The following is a 13,224-nucleotide window of genomic DNA, read 5'->3' as shown; positions in this document are numbered from 1 at the left end:
AAAGGAACAGGTGCTGAAAGCGGGCGTTCTGAACAGGGCTGTTTACACAGGGGGAGAACACTGCTGTGGGGCTCGTGGGGTTTGGACCGAAGCAGGTCACAGACATTTCATTAAGAATCAAAACTGTGTTCCTCTGTGGAGGATGGCGAAGAAGTGAATATTTAACATTTAATGTACCACGCCTGATATTAAGATCAAGTGAGGGATCTTCTTTCTAGACACATTTCCTCCTTTTTTGTAGATGTTTTAAATGGCACAATTGTATTTAGATGAAAAATATTCATAGAAGATCAATTTAGAAAAATTAGAGCCACTTTCATCTTAATTATAACGTGGTTATTAGCAATTAGCATTCGTTATGTGGCCAAAAGATAGTTTCTTCTAAAACGAAGGGTATAAATCCTCTTTATAGTCTCTAACCTTCTGGGAAAGCCTTACAGTAGATGATGGAGCATTTCAGTGAGGAGTTGATGGCAGTCACATGGATATTAGGGAAGTAAGGCACTGTTGTTTAATGATAATGTTCAGATCACAAACTCCACTCCAACTCCCCACTGCTCCACAGCCCACTCCTCTGTTTACCTCAGGCTTGGAGGTCCAGTTTACCAGACTCAGGCTTTCAAAACATTAAATAATTACACAGATATCAGTTTATTTCATCATTCGGTAAAATATTTCAGTCTGAGTGAAATCAGGAGGATGAGACTGTCAGAGCTTCTATGATGTACAGCTGCGGCAATGACACTTTCTTGGTTCCTCTTTTGAAACACTGGCACAAACCAAATGAAACCACAACCTGAGCCCATCAAACAGATCTGGGAAAGTCCCTGTGGCATCCAAACCACTGTCACCAAGAATCAACGAAAGGTTACATCACTAGTGTCTGTGGGGAGTTAATACAAAGCTGTCAGGTGTAAATATGAATGCTGCATTAGATCAAAACAGGCCTAAATGTGCTCTTTGTAAAATTGGTGGCAGACCTTTTTTTTCCTTTATAGCTCAACAAATAATTTTTAGTGTGTGTGTCAGAGTCATTTATGTCTTAAAAGCAATATTAAAGTATACAGGGTTTTGGTCCCGCTCCAGGTGACTGTCTGAGTGTGGTGTGTTCTCCCTGTGTCTGCGTGGGTTTCCTCCGGGTGACTGTCTGTGAAGAGTGTAGTGTGTTCTCCCTGTGTCTGCGTGGGTTTCCTCCGAGTGACTGTCTGTGAGGAGTGTGTTGTATTCTCCCTGTGTCTGCGTGAGTTTCCTCCGGGTGACTGTCTGTGAGGAGTGTGGTGTGTTCTCTCTGTGTCTGCGTGGGTTTCCTCCGGGTGACTGTCTGTGAGGAGTGTGGTGTGTTCTCTCTGTGTCTGCGTGGGTTTCCTCCCACGCTCCAAAAACACACGTTGGTAGGTGGATTGGCGACTCAAAAGTGTCCGTAGGTGTGAGTGTGTGAGTGAATGGGCTGGGGGGCACTGCCCAGCTCTTAGAGTGCAGAGTCTCATCAGCCTCTCCATTAATGTTCCCTCAGATTTATTTAATTGTTCATATAAAATAATACATACACATTAAATAAAAGCTGATATAAACAATGATATTTATTTATTAAACATTACTGTTAAGCATTATTAAATATATAATTATATGTAATTGATATAAATGTATTTGTATACTTATTTATATCTGTAATAATCACCAACAATTTTTGGTAGAACTATTACAAATACATTAATAGACCTACAGAATGGCTCTGTCACATTGACATTTTTTTTAATTCCTTTTTTAACCAAAGCTGAGGAGCTTCTTCCCTGTTGGAGGCAGATGGAGCTTGTACGAGGAAAATGTCTTATTTGTGCCAGTGTTTATCCAGTTATTCTCCAGACTGCATTTAAAATATTATTCCTGAAACCCTCGATCTCCCCCAGATCTACAGGCACACGCACTCTCAGCGCTCCTGAAGGCCTTTTTTAAACAAACACACTTGCACAAAAAAAAAAAAAAAAAATTTTAATCCGGGATATATTATTAAAGGAGTGCAGAGTGAGAAAGACACTGACACTGCCGATCTGGACAGAAATAAACACGCCAGAAAGAGCTCCAGGATATTGGAATATGGAAAGTAACTCCAAATTAATAGGGAAAAGTGAAAAAACCTGGAAATGGCAAAGCGGAAGTCTTCCACAGAATCCACTGTCCCACAAGAGCGTTGGAAATAAGGTGGATAAAGGAATGTGCTCACATTTGGCTGAAAGTTTACTTCCTTCCAATTAAAATTCATGGAACTGTAAATGTCAGTGTATGTCACATATGTACTGAGCTACCACAATAATCCTATGAAACACTTTTATTCAGCCTAGTGCTGGTCTATTTCTTAGTGCTTATCCTAAATATTTAGTTTGTAAATGAATGTCTAATTTAAAAGTGTTTATAAAATAAAAAAGTTGTTAAATTAAGGAAGTTAGAACACATGCTCAATGCATTTCTCAGACTTATTTACTAACTATCTATTAGTATTTACTATTACAACAGCAGTTTGTACTTCATGAGCTTTTGTGTGTTCACTTAAACCTATGCTTTGACACAATCACTTATTTCACTTTCTTTTATGACAGATTTTATGCTTCTCATCAAATAAGAGCTTCAAGCCTGATGTCTGTGTATCTAATCTTTCTAGTTTCCATCACAAATATAAATCTCTCTCTTGGTTCTAGTTTTGGAGAGTTAGCACAAATCAAATGAAATTACACACCGATCAAACCAGGGTGGAAAAGTCCCTGCTGTGTTTACATATCTTTCACTATTGGAGAACCAACGAGAGCAGGGATAGTGTTACATCATCAGCCCCTAGAGAGAGTTTGTATGAAGAGGTATAGAGTGAACAGAAAATACCATATGGAGATGATACAGATATAAACTCCCTCACTGAAGCTAACAGCTGTAAACTGTGACCAAGCGAGTTTCAACTGCAGTTCACAATGATGTATGTGTAAAGATGGACATCAGGAAGAACATCTCCCTCTTTAGTGCTCTTTATGGATGTGTTTGTGGTAAACTGGGCGTATTGTGAATAAAACAAGTGTAGAAAAGGTCCAGGTGATGGCATTTAAATGTGTACTCTTACTGTGTCATTGAAAAAATACAGAATGAGTAAATCAATAGCAAATATAAAACTGACATTAAAATTCAAAGAAACACAATACCAAAAGACACCTCTTAGACATAAGAAAGAGTAATAATGCAAGTATAGTTTCAAAAGAATCAACAGAGATTTTGTAGATTCGGTGAAACTGAAATTCATTGCTACAGGTTTGGTTTAGTCCTGAGGAGCAGAGGGAACAGAGTATATTCTGCTGACCCTGAAAAGTACAACATTTCTTAAACAAACTATACATAAAATACAAGAGAAATATCCCATAAATAGTTTTTTTTATAAAATCCAGAGCCAAAGACTAATATCTTTATTAAAAATTTGAATAAACTTACAGTAACTAGCTAACCAGAGCAAATGATAATTCTTTTAAAATATACGTGACTCAGACCTGACTGGGTTCAAAATAAGTATAAATAGGGCTTGGGCCTAAAGGGCACAGCAGAGCTCCTGGTAAAAAAACAACAACAAAGAAACAAATCTCACAAAACAGCCATGTACAGTTGCAAATCACATATTACAAAAATCCCCCAAATCACATCAGGACACACAACAGCAGGGACTCCGCTTTCCCTATTAGACCCCTCAGCACCTGCAAAATAATAAAACTAAAGAAAAACATCAAACCAGATAACAATAAAACCAAAACATACAGCAGAGTTTAAAAAATTAATGAATAATTACAGCTGCTCCAAGACATTTCAAACAGAAACTGGGTTCCCAAAATACAGACTTGTGCTTTATTCTCCAATTGGGAGTGTTACAGGTCCCCACAACGGTGCAAAAAACAGAAAACCCAAACAAAATAAAAGAAATGGTGAAACCCAGTCCAACAAAGACAGAACAATTCCAAATGAAAAGCAAAGTTCTTAGACAATGGAGAGAACTCCATACATTGTAAATTATGAACCAAGATTTCTGCTCCATAGATGGGTAACACTGACTTATTTTTGCTGTTTCAGATCACTTAAGGTCTAAGTCTATTACAGCAGTAGGTTGTCGACATTTATTATTAGCTTTTCAGATAAAGAAAACATGAAAAATATCATTTGTTTATCAACCTTCCGCAAGGTAGAATAGTTCCATTCCATCACACATTTAACCTGTGCAGGTTGGACCCATTCCGGATTTTTGAAACATGGTTCTCTCCAGCGAGCTGGTCTGTGTTTATTTATGGGGGAAAAGGTTGCTTTGTTCAGAGCTGCTCTCTGTCTAAATCAGAACAGAGCCAGAGATAAACAGATAGAGTCAATACAATTTCAGTGTAAAACCAGTGTTTACAGCAGATTCAGATCACTGTGATATATCATGCAGTAAACAAGAGTGTGGCCCTTGGGCCCATCCTGTGCTGAGCTGATGAATGAGAGCATCAAAGAAAAATGAAAGATGCGCCTCGACTGGAGTTGAACACAGTCACAAGAAACCACAGACTCAGCATTTTACTTTTTTTTTTTTTTCTTGCGATTTTCTTTTGTTTACAAATCAGAAAGCAGTAACGGTCCACTGTGCCATAACTATTTATTCTGTTCAAAATAAGGTGCATGAACAGAAACTGAACCGGTTCCCTGTTGGTTGAAAAAGTCCAGGCACAGCGCTGTCTTGTAAGAGCTGGCGTCGTTGCTAGGTTACGTGTATTTGGTGATACCAGAAAGACTACGGTCAGAATGCCATTATCGTGTAATATTGGTACTCCTGGAATATCTCTCAGCCAATCATGCTGCAGGGACGGAACTAACTGTGGTATAATTCAAATTCACACTCTGTCACATTCGTACACTTTATGAAAGACACTGGTAATGTACGTATGTTTGTTTTCAAAACTTGATGTGCTTTTTTTCCCTCCATTAAATTGAGACTATGTGAATAGAGTGGAATAGCTCAAAACTGGAACTTGAATATTCTTTTAACATTTCACTCTAATTTGGCTTCTGTTCCAATGTCCAATTCTAAATGGTTTTATATTTACAAACTATTTAATTTTTTACAATTTAATAAAACTTCAGGAGAATAAACACATCAAAGATTTCTGGTTTCTACAGCATTTTACAGAAAAGCTTGTAGAGTTTGTATTGAAAAACATTGTATACAATCCTCAAACTTTTTTTAAATCAAATCTTTGTGCATATTGAGTGTTACTGCATCCCACAACTGCCTCAACACTTCCTTAATACCTTCACTTAGGGAACCAGAACATTTTTTTTTTAAAAACAGTCAGCAAATGTGTGTGACAGCTATCTCTGACCTGAGCACACAGGACACATGACCCTGTTCTGTAACAGTTTACAGGTAACTCATTAAATGGTCACTGGACTGTGATTATAACTGACTAGTAAATATCTTTTGAGATTTATAAGTAGATATTGTATCACTCTGCTAGCTCACCATCTGAGAACAGCTGCTATAAACCAAGCAAAACACATTTTAATGAGTTTTTATTTCAATTAGAAACTTCTTGTTTGTTATCAAATCAGATTATGTACAAACTTGTATTTATCGTGACGTTTTAATTTAAACTCAAATCGATGCTGGTGAGGAGAACCCCTCGGAGGTTCATAAGAATTGTTAAATCATAATTCTGTGGTATAATCATCGTTTTTGCTAATACACAATGATTAATTCTCTGGTGAGAATGATCTGTTAATGATGTTTTACAAATTCTGAAGATCAGGTCAGGTTAGCTCTTAAACATCTTAAGAGTCATTTATACTAAGTCTGTCCTAATACACTGAGCCTCACATTAAAGTGAATTAAAAGAAAGGAGTTTGCTTTTGATGAATTCATAGCTTCAGAAATAATACAGTGATGAAAATGTATGGGAGGCAGGTGATAAAATCTATGCTACTCCACTGCAGCAGTTCAGAGAAACCAGCTCAGTATTACACTTGTTTTTAACAGATCTTTTACCAGCTCTTAACTCGGCACCAGGATCCGCCCTGAAACACACATTAAAAATAACATGGTGAATTAAATGAACACACTCCAGATTAATTCATCAGTTAAACTCTCTGTGATCTCCACTGACCTGAGGATTTCTTCTTGTAGTAGATGAATCCAGCAGCTGAGAGGATGATCCCCAGCACCAGCCCCGACGCTCCAATAGCGATCTTATTCCTGTCAGACTCAGGGAGAGAAGGATCTGAGGAAACACATATGTTTAATATTCATACACTTCTCTGAAGCATGTTTGGTGTGTTCAGCATTTTTTATGAAGCTGCATTTATATCTTTTTTTATTCATGCCTTCATTCTCTATAACCTCTTCAACTTGTTAAGGGTCACAGTCGGTCCCAATCCTGCCAGGAATCACTGAGTGCAAGACAGGAATGCACCCTGTACAGAGCATCACACTCAGAGCTCAGACAGTCCTCCTACCAGTATGTGCTTTTGGATTGTGGGAGGAAACACACCACACTCCTCAAAGACGCCATAACCCCAGGACACTGGAGCTGTGTGACAGTCATGTTCTTAAACTTCTCCACTTCTGTGTTCGGGTGCCTACCCCTGAAATATGCCACTTGTATATATTTTTTGTGCACACAAACTGCACTGGAGACAGGGAGATGAACTGTGAGAAGGCTGGGTAGTTCTGGTGGGTATCCGGACCCCCTCCTTTCACCTAGCAGGAGAAATCAGTCATGGAAGAGTGGGAGGTGACATGGTGTCAGTGGGATGAGAGGCTTTTCTTCACAGGAAACTCAGGAGAGAGAGGAGGACTTATAGGGTGTGAAATGTGTGGAGCTTCATGTGTGTTCCTCCATGTATACATTATTAATATTATCTAGTACCTCCATAATCTAATACATTTAATTAAAATGCAGATGGAATATGAACTAAGCAAAAAGTTTTTGCAAAGTATCAGTAACTGGACAAGTTTTGTTTCTAGAGGCAAACACAAACCTGATTTTTAATACTGTTTACCATTTGAATCCTTTTATATCTATTTTTTAAAGTTTTTTTTTCCTCTAATGTTTATGATAAAATGCTATCAACTCAAAACAGACCACTGGCAAAAACTAACAACCTTAAAACACGCCCTGAAGTCAGGAGTAATCAGATATCCCTGTGTCACAAACACATCGTAGATGCATTTCATCTTGATGTTAAAATGATCAAACAACCGTCCGATCCACGCATGGAGCATTTAGTGTTTTGCTGTACTGGTATGCGATGATTAGACTCTGTGTCCTCACCCCAGTCATAGGTCATAGGTCCTGAGAAGCTGGCGTGCTCCACCACACAGGAGATTCTCTCTCCAGATCTGGGGGTGTACTCCAGGTGAGAGTGGACCTGGTAGTACCAGTCTCCATCAGCCAGCTCATCAGTGGCAGTCACATGAGTGGTCTCTCTTTTCCCGTCTCTCAGCCAGTACACATCGATGGCACGAGGGTAGAAGTCATAAGCACTGCACATCAACATGGCCGTGTGTCCATTACTGGGCTTCTTTTCTGCTGTGAGTTCAACCCTTGGCTCAACTGCAAGACACCAGAGATGATATTATTAAAGAATAAATGCAACATTCACATTTATGCATTCATTATACATTTCAGCAATGCACACCCGGAAATTCACAGAGGTTTTCCTTAGTGACAGTTAATGTGATGAAGCACGTCTGTGTGAGCTGACTCAGCATATTTTTCTATTTTTGCTTGTGGACATATTTGTAAGTCATATTCATAACAAGGATAAAGATACAGTTGTGTGCAAATATTTGAGCACTTCTGTTTATAATAATAAATGTATTTCTAAGTGAAACATGTTTAAAGGAACAGAACTAACAATCAGAACCCAATCACCACTTTGTTTACACTAATTGTCTGTGCCACCATTTTCATTAAAATATTTCCATTGGAAACTCACATTAAACATATGAGTAAATACACATCCAGTCACTTTCTCTCTCTCTCTCACACACACACACACACACACACACACACACACACACACACACACACACAGACACCTATGGACAGTGTGTGCATGTCAAACAGACAAAAACAAGTGATAAAAATGAACAAATCAACATATACAATTAACATTTATTACAGTAGAGAAGATTAAGTTACTATATAAATCTGAGTATGATCTGAGCTGATTCACACTCACCTGTCTTCTCCAGAACATCCGAGAAATCAATCTCCAGGTTGGGTTTGCAGTATGTCTCAAGGTTAGCTTGCATCTGCTGTAGGTAAGGAAGGCTGTTATAGTAGTCTGCTTGTTTCATTCCAAACTCAGTGAAGCCGACAAACTTCCCCACAGTGCTGTTAAACCGTAACACAGGATCCTTATTGAAATAGTTTGTCCTAATATATTCCACATCAGTTAGATCTGAAGAACTACAGATGCATTCATCGGTATCATATTCATAATATCCATCTGTCAGTTATAACAAGAAAAAGACAGTAAATAGTTACAGTATGAATAGAGTAAGACGATCTGTGTAAGAAAATAAAATCAACAAAAATACTGTTTTAAATCCAGAAATCAGTGTTTACATGAATTTCATTCATTCACTGTCTGTAACCGCTTATCCAATTCAGGGTCTGGGTGGGTCTGGAGCCTCCCCAGAATCATTGGGTGCAAGGCGGGAACACACCCTAGAGGGGGCGCCAGTCCCTCACACATACACACATCATTCACTCAAACACTCACACCTACGGACACATTTGAGTCGCCAATCCACCTACCAGCGTGTGTTTTTGGAGCGTGGGAGGAAACCGGAGCACCCGGAGGACACCCACGCAGACACAGAGAGAACACACCACACTCCTCACAGACAGTCACCCGGAGGAAACCCACGCAGACACAGAGAGAACACACCACACTCCTCACAGACAGTCACCCGGAGGCAACCCACACAGACACAGGGAGAACACACCACACTCCTCACAGACAGTCACCCGGAGGAAACCCACGCAGACACAGGGAGAATACACCACACTCCTCACAGACAGTCACCCGGAGGAAACCCACGCGGACACAGGGAGAACACACCACACTCCTCACAGACAGTCACCCGGAGGAAACCCACGCAGACACAGAGAGAACACACCACACTCCTCACGGACAGTCACCCGGAGTGGAATTCGAACACACAACCTCCATGACCCTGCAGAACCCTGCAGCTGTGACAGAGACACTATCTGCTGCACCACTGTGCCGCATTTTTTCATGAATTTGCTTGCTTTTTTGAAACTTTAGTAATTGCACATAAATCAGACCTCCTAACCCTTTTTCCTGGCTTTACACCATATAAATAATTATATAATAGAATAAAAGGTAGTGATTTAACTTTTATGAAATCACAATCAAATTTCATATTTCAGATTAATTCTACTGGTCATAAATGTCTTGGTATAACAGGTTATTTATGTACCAAATTGCACTTGTTAACAAAAAATATTTGTCTTCATTTCAGTGTGTTCTTTAAGATGCCTATCATCATAATGATAATCTAACAATAATCTGTTATGACTGTGTTCAGGGTTATTAACCTTTACATTTATAACTTCACAAAGCAAAACATATTTCAGATATATTTTGATTTTTGTACATATGCATGGTGTGGATCCACATAATGTAGATAAGATCTGTGAATTTAATTAGAATATAACTCCTAGAGTAACTGTAAATATAAACACACCTGTTCTGACGGTCAGAGTCAGGAGGTGCAGCAGCTGCAGACTCAGGCTCATTTTCACCTCGATCTGTGTCTGACAACTGAGAGAGTTTCAGAGAGAGTTCTAGTTCATACACACAGCTCTGTTCACCAACCAATCACCATCTGATACATCACTTCATCTCCTGTTACTAAGTAGAGGCAGAAATGCATTTTATTTTAAATTTAGAAGAGACACCTCCCAGTCCCTGTGTCCTAACACTGAATATCAAAACTGCTTATAAATCAGGGTAAGAGATAAACTAAAGGAGATTAGATATTAGCAGTTCAACATGTTTTATAAATATAATTATTTGATAGTGTTTTGATGTTGACTCATTGACATTCTCGAGGGCCACAGCCTGAAACTGTCACATCCTGGCACTTTCTTGTTTGTTTTCCCCTTCCTTGTGACTCTTTCTGTCTATCATTGTTCATATCTCCACCCTTGTTCCACCCTAGCTCCACCTTGGTTCCGCCTCCTTGTCATTGTCCTTCGTTATCTCTGTCAGGTGTTTCTTGTTAGTTCTTGTATTTAAGTCCTCTTCACTTACTTCCTGTTATCGGTCATTTGTGTTGTATTGTTATTGTGTTGTTATTGTATTTTTTCTATCCTTCTCCCTGTAAAGTCGTGCCGTAGTCATTCCTACTCGTTTGTATTGTATTGTTATTGTAGTGTGCGTTTCTCTAGCCCGTTTCTCGTTCCTCGTTCGGTCTCCTGCCTGTTTCATGCCCCAGTCTGGTAGTGTTGTTTCCTGCTCTTTCCTAGGTTTCTAAGTAATGTTATTTCGTGTTTCTCGTCAAGTTCGTTTGTTGTGTTTCCTCTATAATAAATTATCTGTGTTGTAGCGAGTGTGTCCGCCTCCGTAAGTCCACTCTTCATGTCCCCGTGACAGAAACCAGACTCAAGCTCCATCCCAGTTTCCAAACAACAGTCCAGGACCCAGAGGCATTCCTGCCTTCCATCAACATTGTTGCAGGGCCCCTCTCTCTGAAAATACTGAACTTTATCTGGACATATGTGTATGAGTGTTTTATAATGAAAATGCTCTGCCTGTGTCTGTTCCCCACAGTTGTGTAGAGTCTGCGCCATCACCCCACACTACTGCATGTCTTGTGTTTGTGCCCTGCACTGCTGTATGGCCTATAGAGTTCCTAAATGAACATATTTAAGATCAAGTACAGGAAAACCACCATTGTTTTTTTCAATATGCAAAGTTTGGCCAAACAGTAATTGTGCATTTAAAAATAAAGATTAATTTTGCCCAAACTACACATGCTGCTGTATTAGAAACAATACTTTCATTTTCATATTCAGTGTGGTCGGATAATTAGGTCAATGACCGGATGAATAAAATAAAGTTTTTCCCTCAAATATAAACCTTAATGGAAGATCGTCCCTTACCTATGGGATGTACTAAAGTGTGTTGCATAAAATCAAGTCGTTCCACTTAGCTAAAGGAATGCTATAAAGCAGGGGTCACCAATCTTATCCTCAAGGGTATAACTCTTTAAGCAGACTGGTTGATCAGACAAGTAGAATCAGGTGTGGAATGAAAACCTGCTGCGACACCGGCCCTTTGTAGATAAAACAGGTGACCCCTGCTCTAAAGGATTTACTGTAGTGACTAAGATTTTGTTGCTGTAAAGGTCCACTGTTTCCATGACAACTACGCGTCAGAAAAAGAGTGTTCAGTGAAGGGGTTTATTGAGAATGAATTAGACAGAGTCATGTGAGTGTGAAGTGAGTAAGGATGTTTTATTTGAAAGTAGAGATGGAAAAGTTTACAGAGATGTTACTTGGTCGGGACTTGGTCACTCTCTCCCACCATCAGTTTTTATATTGTAGAAAATGTTATCACCCTCAATTGTTCCATAAACAATCTTCCCCCCAGGCATCAAAGTTATAAACTGATGATACACAGGCAGAGAAGAGACAAACAACTCTGAAAGAGTTCACAGTATCCTAAAACAAAGTATAAGAGAATCAGAATAAAATAGAGAATTAATATGAAATTAGTTACTCTCCAACAATCCCCCCTGTGATCATGTACTGAAAAATAATGATCAAAGAATATAGTTCATTAATTACACTACTAAATATCCTGGACTAACTTACACACACTGAGTTCTAAAAACTGAGGGGTCACTTCCTAATAGCAGTTACAGCTACATAATAATGATTAGGTAAATTTGATAAATAAAAGACAGCATCCTAAGGACCAGCTGTCCACATCAGATCAGCATTTGATCAGATTTACCGTTGACATACAGCACAGTGATTGGCTGAGCAGTTTTTCGCTAGTTTACATGCTTCAATCAGAGCTTTCAGTTCAGCTTGTTGAGCTGATGTTCCTCGTGGCATATGACATTTTGCCAGAATATGCACTTCTGATGTCACTGACCATCCAGCTCATCTCACCCCATCAATACATCCAAGCCCAGTAGGCAATAAATTCCACTTATCCAAATGCTAGTTTCCACGTCTGCATTTTGTTGTAAGGCTACCAGCAGAGGCTGCAGAGAGGGATCATCTAGTTTCCCTGAAGTGCTGAATTCATTAGGGTTTGCCTTTGTTCTGAAGACAGTTGTTTGACCTCTCCATTAAAGTCGTCAAGGCCTGAATCATCAGGAGTTGCATTTTGTTGATCTTTGAACTTCTTCCTACATTCTCTTTCCCAATGTCCTTGTTTTCCACAGTAATGACAGTTTCTGAATTTCTTCCCATTCTTATTGGAATAATCACCATTATCTCAATTGTCTCCTTGTTCTCTTGATATCCCTTGATATACCCTTTACCATGCTGTCCTCATGTAATTATTTAACTGTTCTAAAGCATTTAGATTATTTAAATCATTAGCATAATTTTGAATCAAACAAGCATCACTATTTTCTTACACTATGTGTGACACACACTGAGGCATACCTCATTCACATGTTCATGAAATATTCATGAAAAGACATTGTTCAGAACATTAAACACTGGAATTTTGACCCTTTTGGGACTCCACTCTGACAGACATCCCCCTGCAACAAAGCGAGTGGCCTGGACACACCCACAAGAGACAAACTTGGGGCGATGTAAGCGACTTGTCGCCTACTGGAATGAGTTAGTCTCTAAACAGTTCTACAGGGTGTGCTCCTGTTTTGTTGGAATACAAATCTGCATCTGATCTTACAGTCTTTACTAGTTTATTGTAAATGTGAACATTCAGGAAAACTGTAACACATTCAGCTAGTTGTAACAGTAGAACACAAAAGAATATACTTCTTAAATTGCAGGGTGTGGTTGCCACATTCACATTGTTTTAAAGTGTAAGAAAATGTTGGTATATTCCAAAGTATTCAGAATGCATTATTCAGATTGAGTAATGTAAAGGAAAATACATTGCAAAATATATTTTAGGGCTTACATTTTTGCATTCTGTAGTGGAATAGAA

At 38.9% G+C, this 13,224-nt stretch overlaps 1 protein-coding gene across 2 annotated transcripts; it reads right to left on the bottom strand.

The window, feature by feature from the left end:
• Nucleotides 1-5,304: 5,304 nt before the first annotated feature.
• LOC136665544 (H-2 class II histocompatibility antigen, I-E beta chain-like) lies at nucleotides 5,305-9,885 on the bottom strand. 2 transcript variants are annotated; one of them, XM_066643165.1, is made up of 5 exons: nucleotides 9,770-9,885; nucleotides 8,233-8,387; nucleotides 7,320-7,601; nucleotides 6,153-6,266; nucleotides 5,305-6,063 (listed from the first exon to the last, which is right to left on the bottom strand). In XM_066643165.1, the coding sequence occupies exons 2-5, from the start codon at nucleotides 8,348-8,350 to the stop codon at nucleotides 6,041-6,043; spliced, it is 537 nt and encodes a 178-aa protein (XP_066499262.1). In that variant the 5' UTR covers nucleotides 8,351-8,387; nucleotides 9,770-9,885; the 3' UTR covers nucleotides 5,305-6,040. The 2 variants fall into 2 exon arrangements, with proteins under 2 accessions (XP_066499262.1, XP_066499261.1); XM_066643164.1 differs by having other exon boundaries at nucleotides 8,233-8,502; nucleotides 9,770-9,832.
• Between the last annotated feature and the right edge of the window lie 3,339 nt (nucleotides 9,886-13,224).

Source organism: Hoplias malabaricus, chromosome 14 (genome assembly GCF_029633855.1).
Source record: "Hoplias malabaricus isolate fHopMal1 chromosome 14, fHopMal1.hap1, whole genome shotgun sequence".
Classification (NCBI taxonomy): domain Eukaryota; kingdom Metazoa; phylum Chordata; class Actinopteri; order Characiformes; family Erythrinidae; genus Hoplias; species Hoplias malabaricus.
Note: the sequence above shows the minus strand (reverse complement) of the source record. Positions and strands in the feature narration are given on the sequence as shown.